Source organism: Diuraphis noxia, unplaced genomic scaffold (genome assembly GCF_037042655.1).
Source record: "Diuraphis noxia isolate RWA-SAM2 unplaced genomic scaffold, SU_Dnox_SAM2 contig0001, whole genome shotgun sequence".
Classification (NCBI taxonomy): Eukaryota; Metazoa; Arthropoda; class Insecta; order Hemiptera; family Aphididae; genus Diuraphis; species Diuraphis noxia.
The window spans coordinates 17,024,418-17,044,058 of record NW_028301711.1 but is presented as its reverse complement, the minus strand read 5'-3'; the positions used below and the strand labels follow the sequence as shown (position 1 = coordinate 17,044,058).

At 28.1% G+C, this 19,641-nt stretch overlaps 1 protein-coding gene and 2 pseudogenes across 2 annotated transcripts in view; 1 reads left to right on the top strand and 2 right to left on the bottom strand.

Annotated features, from left to right (window-relative positions):
- The window catches only part of LOC149060000 (uncharacterized), a 57,127-nt pseudogene that overhangs the window by 16,262 nt on the left and 21,224 nt on the right, over positions 1–19,641 (bottom strand).
- Positions 1–19,641, top strand: part of LOC149060001 (uncharacterized) — a 40,817-nt pseudogene that overhangs the window by 1,841 nt on the left and 19,335 nt on the right. The window contains exons 4-10 of the transcript XR_016189959.1: positions 242–411; positions 485–694; positions 810–890; positions 951–1,236; positions 1,332–1,450; positions 1,512–1,674; positions 1,738–1,832. The product of XR_016189959.1 is annotated as an uncharacterized LOC149060001 (transcript). The remainder of the gene's footprint in view (positions 1–241; positions 412–484; positions 695–809; positions 891–950; positions 1,237–1,331; positions 1,451–1,511; positions 1,675–1,737; positions 1,833–19,641) is intronic.
- On the bottom strand, positions 11,708–13,219 carry LOC149060004 (uncharacterized). The gene is made up of 3 exons (XM_089217190.1): positions 12,962–13,219; positions 12,613–12,772; positions 11,708–11,925 (listed from the first exon to the last, which is right to left on the bottom strand). The coding sequence occupies exons 1-3, from the start codon at positions 13,211–13,213 to the stop codon at positions 11,771–11,773; spliced, it is 567 nt and encodes a 188-aa protein (XP_089073316.1). The 5' UTR covers positions 13,214–13,219; the 3' UTR covers positions 11,708–11,770.

Below are 19,641 nucleotides of genomic sequence, written 5' to 3'. Positions count from 1 at the left end.
CATCAGCTCAAGACACCAGCCTGGGAGGCAGCTCAGTCGGTGATCCCCATTTCCTCCCTGTATTATTATTGTAATATTGTTTCATAATTAATTACCTAATGCTCATGTGGAACAATACATGCTCCTGATAGTCAGAAAAACTTGTTATTATTTAATTGCTTTATAAATTGCCTTACTTCACAACCGTCCTGAGAACCGCGTACCAGGCGATATCTGGTTTTAAGGATCGCCGGGTAAACAGAAGCTGTGTTTGGTGGTTTAGTATTTGCTAATTTGGCATTTCTCCAACACTATGCACCCTATTTTCGCCAGAGTCGAGTTTTGGCAGTAGATGGGACATTTGGTGTTCTTCCTTGTTACCCAGCCGATATGGAGCAGTTTGTCACTATTCATGTGATATTAGACAACATTGTAAATATTATTGTGTTTAGTAAATATTGTTATAGTAAAATAAATTATTTATATCATACATTCATACTTATAGTCTGTTCCTGTATTGTATGCCATTCTAAACCGCCGAACAGAAAATGTATACATTCGGTTATGGCAATTTTTGAGAAGAGATTTGCCATTCGATATTTTTGATTGGGAAAATTTACAAATTTTTACCGACTTTGAAACCGCAATGCGTAATGCAGTAAGAAGAGTTTTACCCGAATGCAGACTGGTAGGATGTTGGTTTCATTTTTCTCAGGTCTGTATATTATTATATCCTGTAAAATTACGTTTAAAATATAACTTCGTGATTAAAATAACTACTACTATTGTGTAGTTTTATATTTTAAATTTATTAATTTACTTGATTACAGAGTATTGTACGATTTATTCAAAATCACAACATGGTTCAGTTAGTACGCAACAATCATAATATTGCTAGAATTATTAGAATGGTAATCTAAATTTTTAATTAAAATCTGGAAAATAAAGTACATAAATATCTATTCCCACAGATTATAGCATTACCTCACTAGCCATCAGAAGTAAGTCCGGACCTTCCAAACGATTTCCATATTATTGGAGGTTTTGTGGCTATACAAGAATTGGCAAGAAATATTGATATAGCTGTACAACTGGAAGATATTTTTGAATACATTGAAAGTTTCTGGTTGAATGTTATTCATCCAGATGGATTTTCCGTTTTTGGACTGAATATTCGGACCAATAATTTTATTGAGAGTTTTCACAGCATGTTGAGAACCTCCATTGACCAACATCCACCGATTTGGACTTTTTGGGGTTATTTTTTTTTTCATTAAATTAGTAACTTATTTAAACTTAAATTTTAGGAATGTATATTAACCACAATTCCATACATAATTTGATTATTATAGATAGGCTGCGTTCTGTAGAAAATCGAGTACGAAGGGAAACTCGTCAAATAATTAATGGTCAACAAGTAATGAATTTAATTTATCTACTTAATAAAAATTAGTATACTTTCATACATGCCGTCAGTACAATCAGTACATATTGTATACAATTGTAAAACTTATTGAAACTTTCTGTTCTAGGTAAGGAGATCAATCATTACTTCTAGGGACACTAACAACCATATCTTGGCCGATGCATTACGGCTTGTACAAAATGGACGGTATGACACTATGGCTTACCTTCGAAAGGTAGCATACTCTTCAAATAATTATTTAAATGAGCAAATAGGCCCCATTCCAAATGGTAAACTTGAAAATAAGTTCTATTTTTACAGCCAACTAAAATTATATTTACCTTATAATCTAGATATCAACCAACAAGTAGGTGCCATTATTTTGGAACCCCTAGCACTGCCACCACCATTACTACCTCGACGGGTTAGAGGCCGTGGTCGTGGTAATATCCCACACAGCAAAATTATATTTTCAAAATATTGTGTATGTTGTATGGTAACTGTGTTATCAATAGTTGTTATCTTGTATTATATAATAATATCAGTTGTTCATACATATAGTCAGAGTCATTGTAAGACAGAAGCACATGTTAATTGTTAAGTGCAAATTAATAAAATTTATATTATGTATCAGTGTTAAATAATAAATAATAAAATAATAAGTCTATAATAAATAGTACATTAGTGTAGAACATAAAACATGGCGCAGTCGAATGGTCAAGTAGTTCCTGCTCCGTCGCCACTAGACATTAGTGAACCAAGTATGGTAATACGTAATTTAAGGTTATTTAAGTCAAAATTTCAACTTTATTTATTGGCCAATGACTTAGATGAAAAGTCAGATAAACTCAAAGTTGCAATACTTTTAAGTGTAATTGGTGATGAAGCATATGAATTTTTAGAATCTATCAATATTACTAGTGATAATAATCCTGGCTGTGTTAAAAAAATATTTCATGAAATACAACAGTATTATGAACCTAAGGGTAACGTAATAATTGAACAATTTAAATTTTTCCGTCGTTATCAGGAAGAAGGGGAAGCGTTTGACAAATTTTTAAGAGACATACGCAATCTAGCCAAACGCTGTGAGTTTGGTAATTTGGAAGAGAATATGGTACGAATCAGGCTAGTACTGGGTGTCAAAGACTTGGGTCTACAAGAAAGACTCCTAAGAGCACCAGATCTTAGTCTTGAGAAAACTATAGATCATTGCAAATCCGCAGAATTGGCTCGATATCAGCAGCATTTATTAACTGATAACGGAGGATTAGTTGAAGAGAAAAATGTTCAAAAAATTTATGGTGATAAATCGAATAATCTAAAACATTGGAGGAAGCAGTCAAACTCAGCACAAGTAGAGAAGCCGTCAACACCAGAAACTGACCAGTATAACTGTAAGAAATGTGGGTATAAACATGGACCAAGAAGCTGTCCGGCATATGGAAAGAATTGTGCCAATTGTGGAAGACCCAATCATTTTAAAGTAGGATGTAGAGTTAATAATCAACATAAGGTATTGAATATTGGTGAATATTATGAAAATAATAATGTAAATAGTGAGCCTGAGCATAACTTATTTGATATTTGTTCAGTAATAGTATCAAATGTAAGTGAACAGTGTCCTAACCCTAATAATATGAATGGATGGTTTAAGAATATATTAATTAATAATTATGATGTACATTTTATGTTAGACACTGGTTCGGACATTGATATATTACCTTTAAGTCTGTTTAATAATATCAAAAGGAATGAAATCGTTGAAAAAATTAATTATAAGATTCAAGCATATGGGGGATATGTTATTAAATTTGTTGGGGCTGTAAAAATGAATTGTTTGATTTCCAATCAAAATGTTAAGCTCAGGTTTGTTATTGTTGATGATAAAATACAAAATAAATGTATACCTATTTTAGGACTAGACACATGTGTTAAGTTTGGTTTGGTTGGTAAAATAGAAGTAAATAGTATTAATAGTAATGATGTGGAGAAACAGTTGGTTAGAGATTATAAAGATGTGTTTGAAGGTTTAGGAAATTTTCCAGAGGAGTATGATATTAAAATTAGAGAGAATAGTGAAGGTTGGATTAATCCACCAAGGAGGGTACCAGAATCCATAAAGGGTGAACTTAAAAAAACACTAGATATCATGACTAAAGATGGTGTAATAGTACCTGTAGATAGACCAGGTAAATGGTCAAGTAATATTGTTATTGTTGAAAAGCCCAATAAAAAGTTGCGAATCTGTTTAGATCCGTCAGAATTAAATAAAGTCATAATTCGAGAACATCATTTAATACCAACAATGGATGAGATTAGAATGAGCTTAAGTAATAAAATGTGGTACTCATTGTTAGATCTTAAAAATGGGTTTTGGCAAATTAAGCTGTCTAAAGAGTCCAGCAATATATGTTGCTTTAGTACGCCTTTTGGATATTATAAATTTACTAGGCTTCCATTTGGGCTGTCATGTGCTCCTGAAGAGTTCCAAAAACAGAATCAGAAGTGTTTTGGAGATATTGAAAATATAAAAATTTATTTTGATGACATATTAATTGCTGCTGAGGATGAAAGAACACATGATATGGCGGTAAAGTCTGTATTGGAAAGGGCAAAGTCTGTTGGAATAAAATTTAATGCAGACAAGTTTATCTATAAAAAGAAAGAAATCAATTATTTAGGTATGATTTTTAGTATGGAGGGAATGAAAGTTGACCCGGAACGAGTTGAGGCGATTAACAGTTTAAAAGAACCTAAAAATAAAGTAGAACTACAACGAATTATAGGGATGTTCAATTTCCTTAGGCAATTTATACCAAATATGTCACAATTGATTGCTCCCATAAGAGAGTTGTTAAAGAAAAATGTGCACTGGACATGGACTAACATTCATAGTGAAGTTATAAGACAATTGAAACATATAATTACTAACTCACCTGTCCTTGTTAATTTTGATCCAAAAAAGGAAATAAGTATTCAATGTGATAGCTCTAGTAGTGGACTAGGTTGCTGCTTAATGCAAGAAGGAAAGCCAGTAGCATTTTCCTCTAGGAGTTTAACAGATTCAGAGAAACAGTACCCACAAATTGACAAAGAGATGTTAAGCATTTTGTTTTCGTGTCGTAAATTTCATAATTATATTTATGGATATCATACAAAAATTTGGACGGATCATTCACCACTAACATCGATTTATAAAAAAAATTTTCATAAAGTTATATCAAATAGATTACAAAAAATGAAACTCAAGCTATTGATCTATGATTTAGAAATTAATTATTTACCAGGCAAAGAAATGCATATTGCAGACCTGTTGTCGAGAAATTATATTAATAATGAATTTGACAAGGAAATTAATATTGAAGGGGTAGTACATTCAATTAATAATACTATAAATGTTTCAAAAATAGCTGAGGCTACTAGGCATGACCAAGTACTAGTGAAAATTTTAGAATACTATAATGAAGGTTGGCCAAAGGATAAAAATAAGATTAGTGGTGAGATTCAACATTATTGGAGTCTTCGTAATGATATTGTTGTTGAAAAAGGAGTTCTTTATGTTAAAAATAAAATTATTATGCCTTACAGCCTGAGACGGTTGGCATTACAGCAGTTACACGAAGGACATAATGGTGTGAATAAAACTGTACTTAGAGCTAAGCAGTTAGTATACTGGCCTGGGTTGGATAATGAAATAAAACAATATGTATTGAGTTGCAAAGTTTGTGATAGATTTAAAAATTCTAATACAAAAGAGCCATTACAGCAACACCAAGTGGCTAAACTGCCTTTTGAAATTATAAGTTCTGACATATTGACTTATGGTGGTAAAGATTATGTTATTGTATTTGATCATTATTCAAAATGGCTAGAAATAATCAAAATAAATTTTAAAACAGCTCAAGAAGTTATACAACAGTTAAAAAAGATCTTCAGTACACATGGGTATCCGCAAATAATATACTCTGATAATCAACCTTATTGCTCTGATGTATTTAAGCAATTTTGTGTAATGTATAATATAAAATTACTAACGTCTAGTCCTAGATACCCTCAGTCTAATGGGACGGCAGAAAGAGCAGTACAAACTGCCAAACAAATGCTTAGGAAAGCTGATTTTGAAAAAAAAGAAATATTAGACATTTTGCTTGAGTATAGGTGTACAACTTTACCACAGATCGGAGCTTCACCTTGTGAATTAGTCATGAGTAGACTATTAAGAACTAAGTTTCCAGTAAATGAGAATACTTTAAAACCTAAAATTCAAGTTAATGATGAAAACAGAATGTTAAACTATCAAGCCAAATATAAAGACTATTATGATAAAAGAACTAAATCCAAAGATGAGTTTAATGCAAATGATGATGTGGTTGTAAATGAAGGAAGAGTATGGTTACCTTGTAAAGTTTTAAGTAAATTAGATAATTATCCAAGGTCATATGTGGTCAAGCTACAAAATGGGCAAATAGTCAGGCGCACATCATATCATTTACGTCACACAAAAGGACAACACTATCTTGAAAATTATGAAGACAATGATGATATAATATTAGGAGTAAGTAGTAATGAAAAAGCGGTGAGTGAGGAAAAAATTAAAGATAGTCAAAGTAATGAAGAAGTGGTGAATGAGAAAAAAATTAAAGATAGTCAGAGTAATGAAAAAGTAGTGAGTGAGGGATTGAATGGTGAAATAACAAAAACAAAAGTTGGAAGAGTAGTTAAAAAACCAGCCAAGCTAGATATTTATGATCTCAGTAATTAATCAGTATTATTAATTGTTGTTTTTGAATGTAATTATTTTTATTGTCATTTATATCATTATTTATTAATGTAATTATTATTATTTGAAATATTGTTAAAAAAAAAAAAAAATTTAAAATGTAAATCATAATTTATTAGTGTATTAATTGTTCAAAACAACTGCTAATGTATCTATTGTATCATTCGTATTTTGTATCTTAAAGGGAAGGATGTTGTATGGTAACTGTGTTATCAATAGTTGTTATCTTGTATTATATAATAATATCAGTTGTTCATACATATAGTCAGAGTCATTGTAAGACAGAAGCACATGTTAATTGTTAAGTGCAAATTAATAAAATTTATATTATGTATCAGTGTTAAATAATAAATAATAAAATAATAAGTCTATAATAAATAGTACATTAGTGTAGAACATAAAACAGTGTAAATATTGTTTGTGAACATTAAAATATTTTATTTAGATTGTCAGAATGTTTTAAAATATTTTCAAAACATTTTTTGGCAGGACATTAAACGTTTTCACAATATTTTATCTATATATTTTCACAACATTATTGAACGGGCCGGGAGCGTAAGATAATAATACGCGCGCCCGGTTACCCAACTACTTCGTAGCGCACGCACACACCGACCGACCTGTGTAAATGTGTATACGTGTATATTATAGCGACTCAAGAGAAGTGGACGGGGTCGCCGAGCAAGACCAGAGAGTGCTAGTGTGTGGTGGTGTGTGTAGATGTGTATATTTGTGTGTGTGTGTTCTTAACTGATAAAGGAGATAGGTAACTCGGCTATGGACCAATTGCGCCTAAAACAAAATTTGTATTTTAGGGTCAATATACCAATTGCGCTGCATATAATTTTGGGTCAGTGTACCAATTGCGCTTCTTATATTTTACGGTTAGTGTACCAATTGCGCTCTTTATATTTTACGGTCAATATACCAATTGCGCTTGTATTAAAATTTGCCTGATATTTATTGATCAATTGATTACTAGCTAAAGTGACTGGTTTTAATATATTTTATAACAGTATCGGGAATTTTATGAAACATTATTATTATCACGCACATATTTTGATCAATGATCACGGAAGTATGCATTTGAGTGATGTACGAAAACAAGTTTTCATTATCATCGGATATATTTTATCGGCCTAATTGTTTCGTTGCACACAATATACAATATAGTATATACAATACTATATAGAGTAACACGTCGATGTTACCCAATACTTATGTCTTGTTAGTCTCTTGGTATTAGTTCGAGTTGTTTCACGTTACAATATGGATCGTTTTACAAAAGCTCTGAGTGAAAAAAATAAACCATTATTAGTTCTAGATGATTTTAAGTTTCGAAAATGTACTATCTCAAAAAACGGAATAAAATGGAGATGTACAATTAAATCGTGTACTTCGAATTTTTTAAGTGATCTAAGTGAAACGGTACTTTTAAAATCTAACTTTGATCATAACCACGAAGCAAGTGTCAATATAAATAGACAAATTGTTGCAAATTCGTTAAAAAGAAAAGTAACAGACCAAGTTACAACACGACCGCTAAAATTAATTCGGAATGAAGTGCAATCAACTGCGTTAGATTTGACATTAAACGATGTTCATTCTATACGACGAAGCGTTTATCGTGCTCGTAGAAAAACGCTACCACCATTACCGAAAAATGTAACCGAAGTGCATACAACATTAAATAATTTGGATACTAATACATACAAGGGTGAGAATTTATTGCTTATAAATGACAATATGTTGAATATAATATGTTTTTCTACAATATCAAATTTAGAATTTTTATGTAGTTGTGACAAAATATTCGTCGACGGAACATTTGAATTTTGTTCTAAATTTTTTTATCAATTTTTTACGATACATGGTTTGAAAAATGGTCACTATATTCCACTTATATTTTCTTTACTGCCAAACAAGCTGTCATCCACATACGAATATTTATTTCGAGCTTTGATTAGTAAATGTGCAACATTCAATCTCGATTTTAACCCAAAAACAGTCGTTGCCGATTTCGAACAAGCTATACATTTTGCATCTAAACAAGTCTGGCCTTCAATACTCCTAGTGGGATGTAGATTTCATTTATCTCAAGCTTGGTGGAGGAATATTCAAAGTTGTGGACTACAGACAGAATATAAAAACCCTAATTCTGAAGTAGGAAAATGGCTGCATTTAATTTTTGGTCTGTCGCTTTTTCCACACGAAGAAGTGGAGGATGTGTTTGTAGAAGAAATAATGACGATTCAACCAATTAATTCAAATCTAACCAAATTTACTAATTATATTGTTGAAAACTATATATCATCTAATTCTACATTTCCCCCGATACTATGGGCGTCTAATTCAATAAGTTCTGAACGTACGACTAATGCATGTGAAGCTTTTCACGCTTCATTTTCTAAAAACTTTTATTCTCCCCATCCAAATATTTTTGTATTTTTAAAAGTAATAATTGAAATTCAGACTAGCACGTATATTGCAATAAATAGTACAGAACATGATAAATATATTTCAAATAGAGCATATTTAACAAAAAAATTAACAATCAATTCTTATATCGAGAAATACAAATCTGGCGAAATTAGCAGAAAAGAATTTTTAAAAATTGTGTGTTATTATTATTGTAAAAAGGTTTAAATGTAAATTATGTAAATGTACCTATTAGTCCTCCCGAAAAACTTGTGACTGGTTAGTATATTTATTAATATATATTTGTATTATATATTTTTTTAAATTAGAATGTTATTATTATACCTCGTGGTGACTAAATGAATTATTTTAATATTTAATGTAATTGCCCTGTTATAGTTATAATTATAATCTCCTTTCCTCGTAGTAAAAAAATTTATTATTGATCAAATATATTATTCTGTAAACTAACCATATTATATTATTCTAAATTGTAATGCCATGTTCAAATTATCATTTAAAAAAATATTATTATTATTAAAGCATGCAAAATACAAACATCATGATTACCTTAAACTCAAAATCTTATTACTTTATGATTTAACCACCTATTTTCTGATTATTATTAATATTATTTTATTTTAGATTTCATTGACTAAACTGTATAAACCTTGTAAAACTGTATAATACATCTCACAATATATTATGCATTTATACTCGCAAAAAAACAGTTAATATGTAATAAAAACCAAAAATATGTTCATATATATATTTAATCAAATAATAAGTTTTCCTAAGGTAATGTAAAATGTGTTGAGCGCAATTGGTCTATCGACCCTAAAATTTTTAGAGCGCAATTGGTCTATCGACCCTAAAATTTTTAGAGCGCAATTGGTCTATCGACCCTTAAATGTTTAGAGCGCAATTGGTATATGAAAAGGTAATTTTAAGCGCAATTGGTAAACTCCCGGTAACTCTAAGTAAAAATGGTAACTCAATTTAAATGCTGATAAATATATAATAAACGGTAATAATGATACTACGGCCCTTTTGACCCAACAGGTGAAAATGTAGAATATAATAATAATATAGCCCTTGTGGCTCAACAATATAAATATATAATAAATTAAATTGCCGGTTTGGCACAACCAAATAAATAATAATAATATTATACAGCTAAATAATATGCAGTATTGTATAATAAATTTATGATAAATAATATTTTGAATAACAATAAATAAAACTCACAATTTGTGGAGCACTGCTGGCCAGCCGCTACCTATACAGCTATATATAATCAAACACACACAACAAAAAATAATAATATAAAAATCAAATAAATAATTGGGACGATTAGCGTCTTAACAAGATATAATTGATACGGCGATTCGCGCGCGCACAAAAAATGGTAACAGGTGGCGATTCGCGCCCGTACAAAATATAATAAAAAGGTGGCGATTCGCGCCCGTACAAAATATAATAAAAAGGTGGCGATTCGCGCTCACCCGAAGTATAAGTATACAATAATAGTATAATATTCTTGTGGCGATTCGCGCCAACTAGACACAATATAGCACTTGGCAATTCGTGCCAATAAACAAAAACTATATAATAATATAAAAAAGCGGCGATTTGCGCACGTAATATTCGCGTATTTGTCGTTTATACTCCGAAACTAGACTGGTTTGGTTGGGCGGCCGTGCTAAGTATATTCGCTTAACAGCGGCGGGCGATCGCACGTAATCTACATATTATATAATATACGATAATTAAAACAGAAATAATAATACAAAAATAAATTGAGATGTCTTGTGTGTGTGCGTGTCGATCGGCGGCGAGATACCTATTTACGTATTATATAATAATTCACAGTTGATACGGACAATTAAAACAGAAATAAAAACAATAATACAAAATATAAATATATAGGTACAAACAGGTAACAGATATGTGATGTGGGTGTGTGTGTGTGGTGAGCCGGTCGGTGGCTATATAGTGTTATATGGCGTCGACAATTATAGCTATATATTTACACAATATTGCAGTTATATGTTCTCACAATATTAAAGCTATATATTTACACAATATTGGAGCTATTATATTCTCACAATATTATAGCTATATATTCTCACAATATTGTAACTCAATATTTTTGCAATGTTTGATTTATGCAATTTCTAAATATTTAGTATCAGTAATTATTATAATTATATATTAATATATATCGCAAGTTTTTTTAACTATGATAATATTAGGTTTATAACAGACAATTATTTATAGTACTACTATAAATATATATTAACCAATAATAAAATATTATAAACTGGTTGTGTAATATGTATTTTATTTGTTTTAACATTATATTGATATTAATAAATTTTTATGGTCTTAAACATTTTAAATTTAGTATCCATTGAGATATAATAATAATTATGAAAATTAAAAAAACATACTTTAAGTGAATTTAAACAAAATCTTGAATATCCCACACAGCAATGAAATATTGCATACATATTTAATCTACATGTTTCAATAACATATCAATATTGTTTAAATATTGATTTTTCATGGTTATTTAGTGAGTTACATATTTAAGATATATGGTGACAATGTGTGATGGCAAAAAAGATCATGTTACTACAATATGTTCTTCCAATATTATGAAAATATATTCTCACTTCATTGTATCAATATTTTCCAGATATATTATGGATATATTGCTGTACCATATTGTTACAATATTACTTAAAATATTATGAACATATTTCCCTATTACATTGTACCAATATTATCCAGAAATATTATGAAGATATTTCTTACTACATTGTATCAATATTTTTAACATATTATCATACAATATTGTAGATACATGATACAAAACATATTATAATAATATGCTTGTAAAAAAATTATTTAAAACAAGAATTACTATAAAGAATACATAACACCATTTTTTTATTATGTTTACCATATAATAAATAAATTTAATTAGGGAAAAAAACAAACTTTGTAATAAAAACTGTTTATTTAGTTAAAATAGCAAAATTAAAAAAAAAAAAAATCATTTGCCTTATGCATGAATATTAATATGTATATTCATATATTATATAATATTAGCATCATATTATTAAAAGTACAAAAAAAAATACATTTTCCAAACTTGGATAATTATTAACATTTAGTGACTATCGATGCAGTGTAGATGAGGAATTAGAATGAGTAATAATATTTTTTTCTTTTTTTTTTATTCTATTTGGTGCTTGTGCTAGCCAGTTCTTTATTCCAAGAGATATGTCTTGATCACATATATCTTTGAATTTTTGAATCTTTCTTATAGAATCTAAAATCAGATTTAATAATATAATAAGATATCAGTTATAGATTAAATAAAAATAAAAATATACAGCAATGATCAATTGTTTTTAATGCAACATTTTAACAACAATTTGCACTTTTTAAGAAAATAAATATTTTAAGTTTTTTAGAAACTTTGAAGAATTCCATTTTGTTAAAATTATAAGAACCAAATAAAAATATCATCTCTTTCTTGTTGTATCAGAAATTGTTATGACTCATATATAAGAGCCTCTTTTAATTTCCTTAAAATATTTTATTTTGTTCGATCTATCCAGTCTCAATTGGTCCAACAAACCAATATCTCATAATATAATTAATCGATAGGTACCTAGTAAAATCATGATTGCTCTGAAATCTATAAATCCATTATCAGTGTATACATTTTTGTTCACTTTTACAAATTAGAAAAATAAATGGGTACCTGACCTACTATTTAAATAAAAACATTTTTGTATTTTATATTTAATTTTTTTTAATACTTTTTTAGTGCATTATATTTGCAGCCTTGTATATTAAGAATGATGATTTAAAACAAAAAATTTTAATTTAGGTACATAACTCTATTTACAAATAATAAAAATGTTAATTATGTAAATTAATAATGCTTATTATAAAAAATGATATTCTGTTTACTTAAATGTATTGTCACAAAAACAATTATTTTACTTACCAAAGATTAATTTGCAACTACCTAATGTAGAGAAAACATTTTTTCCTTTAAATCCTAAGTATGAATAATCTTTCAGCAATTCATCGCTAAACATGTTCTGCATAATACGTCTTGTTGTTTCTTGAATTGTTTTGGCAGAATGTCTGGATAACTGTTTGATCTGCAGGGATTTAAAATATATATAATATAATATTATATATTATACATTGAATAGTTTTTTGTATGGAAAAATAGTTAACTTATATTAAAAAAACCTTTTGATAATTTTGAGTTTAAAAGATTCAGATTAAAACTACACTTTTTTTCTGAGCGACTAAAACAAATAATGTTAAACAATTTTACAACATACTATTATATTTCTTTCTGATAGATCCTCCTTAAGTAACCTTTCTTGTTCATTAAGCTCCTTCTCATTTTGGATTGGCCATAAAGTATCTGCAAAGGTAGCATTATTATACTCATTACTTTCTTGTGATTGAGGCAAAGAATTAATTGAAGACAGTTTATCCATAATGTTTTTGGTCATGGTTTGTAAGGAATCAATATTATATGATACACTTTTTAATTCATATTTAAGACCAATTATTGCCTTGTTCATCATTTTCAGTTGATCTATATTAATAAATAATCAATACAATATATTATTTAGAAATTATCACGTTATAGGAGGAATTATGATTTAACATTAATAAAATATATAAACACTATAAACACATTATTACAGTTATTTTATGATTTATGCACTGTGATTTAATTATATATATTACCATCATTAGCGTTTTCACATATTATATGCTTTTTATTCATGTTATCTTGCTCTTCTGTTCTTCGTTTTTTACTAAAAGATTCATTTTTTTGTATAATATGAACATCTAATGAATAATAAGAAAATTATATTAAAATTAAAATTAAAAAACCAAGATTCATAGTATTCATCATATAATAGTGATTGCTTTTTATAACTGTTGAAGAGCTTTGAATAGTATCTATGTTATCATGATATTGTGGTGTTTTTTCATCATGACTCATGTTTGAACAAGACTTTTCCAGACTTTTACTACCAGCTATAAATTAACATAATACAATAAAAAAAGAGTAAATATAAATGACAAATAAAAAAATCATTTTGTAAAACATACATTTGGGTGTCAGAAGACTTTCCCGACGGTTACTTTCTAAAGAAATTGTCTTACAGATATTGCCTTCATCTTCTTCATCTAATAATGGCTGACTTTTCAAAGAATGTTTTTTATTATCAGTATTAATATGGCATAAGTCAGGCGATCTGGATGTACCCAATGAAACTGAAAGCAAAATCATATAAATTCAAATTATAACAAGTTTAGCATAATATATTATATAATATTATATAGGTATTGAGTAGGTATATTATATAACAGAAATATTATAAATCTAAACTGAATATATTTCGCATATAACTTAAAAATAAATATTTACTATTATTTTTGCCATCATTGCTGTATATAGGATCACATTCTTCATCATCAACTGAAAATAAATATTTACTATTATTTTTTTCATCATTGCTATACATAGGGTCACGGTCTTCATCATCAACTGAAAATAAATATGTGATATATATAATATTAAAAATAAAAATTTAACATTATTAAATATATGTCTATACCATAACAATATAATATATGATGACCTACCTGTAGAATCAGAATTGCTTTCATCACTATTTTTATCATAGTTAGTTGGATCAAGCACAGCAGATGATCTAAATCTAGTCTTTCTAACAGTTATTTGATCATCAGCTGATGAAAGATCAGAAGTATTTTTAGCTTTGTTAGCTTTCAACCGTGCTTCAACTAACGAATCTGCAAAATTATAATGCATATATGTCACATTATATTATATCATATTTGTACGCACAATACTACATTATTAATTTTAACTACACTTTATCTAGTTTTAAAAATATCAAATATTTAATCAAAAAACTTACTAATGTTAGCTGAAAGAACTCTAGCTTTCAAAAATTTAAAATCAATCTTGTTTATTTGGGTGCGTTTTTCAATTAGTCTACCAATATTGGACGATTTAACGGGCCAGGCGCACATGTCATTTTTAACCCAATGATTGGGAACGGCTTCTACTGAGTTATCAATATCAAATGTAACTACTGACCACAGCATTTTGAATATAACTAAAAACTAAAAACATTCTTTATCTTAGATATTTTAAAAGCAAATAAATTATTAAAATAGGTTAAAAATAATGGTGATTTATTCAAAATGGACGTAGTAGCTATAAGTTTAGTGTGATTAATGGTTATATAATAGATATACCTAATATTTGTTTAATTTAACTACAATTTTTAAAATTATAGTAATATTAAAAGAATATAATATACATAATATGCCTAATAATAACATAGCATATATTATAATACATAAACATATGGCATCATTAACATTGAAAACTGTTTTAAGTAACTCATACTACACAACATAAAATCTATCTAAATAAACTGATAATAAAGAGGAGAAATATACTAATATAGTTTATATGGGATAGTGAATTATTTCACAAGCTACTGGGTGCTATTTGTCATATTTGATCTTATTATAGTTATTAGTTTTATTAGTTTTTTTCTACTATAATATATTGTAAGTATACCTTCTTATTATTTGAAACTAGGATGATGAATTGAATATTATAATGAATGAATATCATTAATAGTCATAAAACTGTTTTAGCTGATGGGTCTGAGTGCATAATAGGTAAAGCTATGAACTCAATTTCATTCAATGGTAAAAGCATCATTTTTTTATTTATTTCAGTTAATGTAATACTTTTTGTATTTTCTGATAAATTACTAACCACATAAATATTTAATTTGCAAGATTTGATTGGTTTTTCATACATATTTTTTTTAAATAAAAATGGTACACCAATAATAGCAATATTGTTATTACCTACTCTTAAAGTGTGCAATATTTAAAACTTTAATAACTACATCATCTGTAGTTAAAATGTAGCAATCGGAATGGTTGTTTGTTTTGATTTTGATATTATTTAATACAAAAATTGTGTACTGAGGGTCATTAGTATCAGATGTTAAAGGTCCTTTGGAATGTTAGTTTTTTAAAGAGTTTTTAACTGTTGAATTATCTGATTTGGAATTGCACATTTCATCATATCTTTTAACAACTTGTTGCAGAGGTTTTTCATGTTTCCTCACCATATTTTTAATATTTTTCATATAATTTTCAAAATAAAAAGCACTACAATTGTCAAGTGGCCCAAAATTATTATAATCATCAACTAGATGTAAAATACTGTGGATATTATTTGATAAATAATGCTTTCCATATAAATGCTGATAGTTCTCAACAAAATAATCAAGTAAATCTTTGGAAAATTGAACATAATCTTTTTTATCAGGGCTAAGGAGAATTGTCATTGCAATACTAAGTGAATGGAAATGTACATAAAACTCATGCGACAATACATATTTTAAAACCAAAGGACCTGTATAAAGCAAGAATTGTCTCATTTCTGTTGCCTTCCAACGGTGTATTGCCTCCAATTCTCTAGGTTTACGTGAAAAATCACAAGTTATATATTTTTTTAATTTTAATAGCGAAGAAGTAACTTGTTGGGTCTTTCGACTTGGTAAGCGAACATTTAATGGTCCTTTGTGAGTTCATAGTATGATTAATTTTTTCATTACACCCAAACATATTAGATGCATGTAATCTAATGAAAATATCTTTACAACATCAATACCCGGTATCTCAATTATATTGGACAATTCATTTGATACATGGTGGTCATCATATGTCCTATTAATGTAATTTTCATGTGTTCTTTTAGTGCTACTATTTTTTTTATATGGAAAACATACACGGTTTTTAAGGTATTCTCCTTCTTGAATACAACGATTACATGAACTAAAGCCTGAGTGACCTTTTGTTTTTAAGATGAAGGATTTTGCTGGAGTATCGTAGGAAAACACGAATATCGAAACTTTTTTTAAAGAACCATTAACTATGATTCCATTTTCAATTATATTCTTAGCTTCATCGACAAAATCTTGCATAAATTGATTGCTATCGGTTGGTTTTTCATTTCCCCAATATATTCCAATAGGGAAGACATCATTATTAAATGGAAAAATATATGCTAATATAGGCCAAAATGCACTAGAACTACTCTTTGTCAACGGAAGTCCATCAATTCCTATGTTTAACATTATTGTATCACCACCAGTACAATTCTTGGGAAATCTTCTAATGCCTGCCTCAAGTCCAAAGTGATAATAAATACCAGGATTAATATTTTTTATACCAACAACTTTAGAGGAGCCAGAACCAAGCAAAGTTCTACAATCCATTGGAAGAGTCTTTTCAAAACATTTATGTTCCTTAAGAATTTTTAATAATGAAGTAAATGCGTTTTGACATATACCAAATTGTATCGACCATTCTAACAAGGTTTTGGATATTAATTCATGCTCAGAATAATTGTTGGATTCATAATGTTCTGTTGATGAAGAAGAATTTAATTCATCAATACTGCTGGACTGTATTTGAACTTAAAAACACAAAATTAATAATGCAATTACCTTCATTTATATCTAAATGATTATTAATTTATCTAACTAAACAATTTAACCGAGAGATAGGTGGTGAAACATATCATATTATATCATAATATTTTGAGAAGAATTTTCAAATGTAATAATTGCTAGAGCTATAGTAAACATTAAATGAAGTATTACATGACTATTAAAACAAACTAAATTAGTTAAGTTTTAATAATTTAAAATATGAATAGATGCAATAATTTATTTTATAAAAAGTTAGTATTATTATATATTTAATTTACTACATAAATAATTAACTATGTAACCGTATTACCGTAATGATTATTAAGCCACCAACAAACTCTCCAAAATTATAGTTAGTTAGATAATACTATATAGGTACATTATTTGATACAAAATAAAGTAGATAACTTATTAATCATCATATTTAATTTGGGTAGGTTCCTATTAGAAAACATATTAAAAAAAAAATAAGCTTTTTTGATTGAATGTGCAGTGTGCACTATAGTAATGCATTTATTATCAAAAGGCAGTTGTAATTATAAATTATATTGGATATACCTACCAATAGCAATACCATTAATTTAATCAAAAATATTAATATAGAGAACAGTATTCATAAGATAAGTAAAATAATAATATATCTTCCTAATTTTACAATCTATTTTTTTCAATAGGTACTATAGGTGTTCTTAATTATTAAATAAAAATTGTATCCCATAATTTACCTAAATAAAACAAAAATGGTTATGTACTTATATATATTAATATGTATTTCAATACCTAATGGAGGACTCAATAAAAATGTTGTATCATTAAATGATTCATTATTATCATCAATTAAATTATTCTCAGGAATATTAGATGGTTCAAAATTCAGTACAACTGAAGTTTCTTGATTTTCACTTAAATTATCATCAGTATTTTTTGATGTTAAATCAACCATTCCATTATCCATCAATTCTATCTCTTCCTGAATCTTTCTCCTTTTAGACCTATAGCTCTTAATCATTTTATAGATAAATCTGGAAAAGTATTGCCATTTCAAATTTTTAACCATGAAAAAATTATAATAAAAATATAAAAATTAAGCAAGTTTAAATTAAAGTAAATTAAAATAAACATTTTATACTATACACTGTATACAGTAACTGTACCTTCACCTAATCTATCCTCAGAGACGGATTTACACAATTGCCGCCCCTAGACAAAATTTTTTTTGCCGCCCCATTACGACTTAGTAAACAAACAATATAACGAAATATGTAATCCATGGTTAGTATTAAGCAGTGATGTAGTCCTAAAAATTTTTATGGGTACACGCCTGAAACATTGTAAAATAAAACGTGGGGGGCTATTCCCCCCACACCCCCCTAATTTGTACTCGTTCATGTTTTCTACTAGTGATTATAACATATTTGATAAACAAAACGTTTATATAGAATTGTAATGAATACTTGGAACAATAACTGATAACTGGACAAAACAACAATATTGTAAACGTTACCAAATGGTTTAAAAATAGATTTGTGTACAAAAGACCCTGTACAACACGATTTAAGATAGTACTAGTGTACTACCATAGCCGTGGTACAAGTAAACCATGGACTTTTATGATCTTTTCTTAGTCCGTGAAATAAACAAATTACGCTTATCTTTTTTTACTTATTAAATATCAAAATTTAATAAATATATATATTATTTGATGGGTAACGTTAATTCATTTTATTTATGTTCCGTGTACCCGCGTACTACGATTTTCGTTAAAGGTACACGCATAATTATAAAATTAGGAGGTGGGTACACGCCGTGTACACCCGTGTACCCTCCACTACACCACTGGTATTAAGATAATAGATAATATACGTTCCGGCAGTCGTTCGATTATTTATTTGGACGTTTATTGTTATGTATTAGTATTATAAAATAATGAAGCAATTATATATATAATTATATATATAATATGTTATACAAATATTAAACATTTTCATTTTCCATCTTTCAAAGTAATCACCGTACATAAGAAAATCAAAAAGAAACCTAGAGTATATTTTCAATAAAATATTGGCCTAAAATTGCCGCCCTAGGCAACTGCCTACTTTGCCTGACGCTAAATCTGCCACTGTCTATCCTATTTATTTTTAAAATATTATCAATGAGTAGGTAATAATGTTATATTATTTAGGTAATTAATACATATTAATACATTATTATTTATTATAATATATTATTGGCCAAATTTTACAAATTACCTTTGCAAGTTATTAATCATAATAGAATTACCAACCAATTATTTTATGCCTATATCTAGGTATATCTGTTTTAAATATATATTGCATTTACATTATTGATATTTGATATACGATATTATAGTCATAAATATGTAGTATATATCCTGGGTTGTGTATTACTAGATAGTAGATATAGGTAGGTAAATAGGTATTATATTA

Coding starts and splice junctions, on each gene's coding strand:
- LOC149060004 (XM_089217190.1), bottom strand. CDS start 13,213: ATGATGAACAAGGCAATAATTGGTCTTAAATATGAATTAAAAAGTGTA. Junction 12,773..12,961: donor TATCAGAAAGAAATATAATA/GTATGTTGTAAA, acceptor AAATCCCTGCAG/ATCAAACAGTTATCCAGACA. Junction 11,926..12,612: donor TAGTTGCAAATTAATCTTTG/GTAAGTAAAATA, acceptor ATCTGATTTTAG/ATTCTATAAGAAAGATTCAA.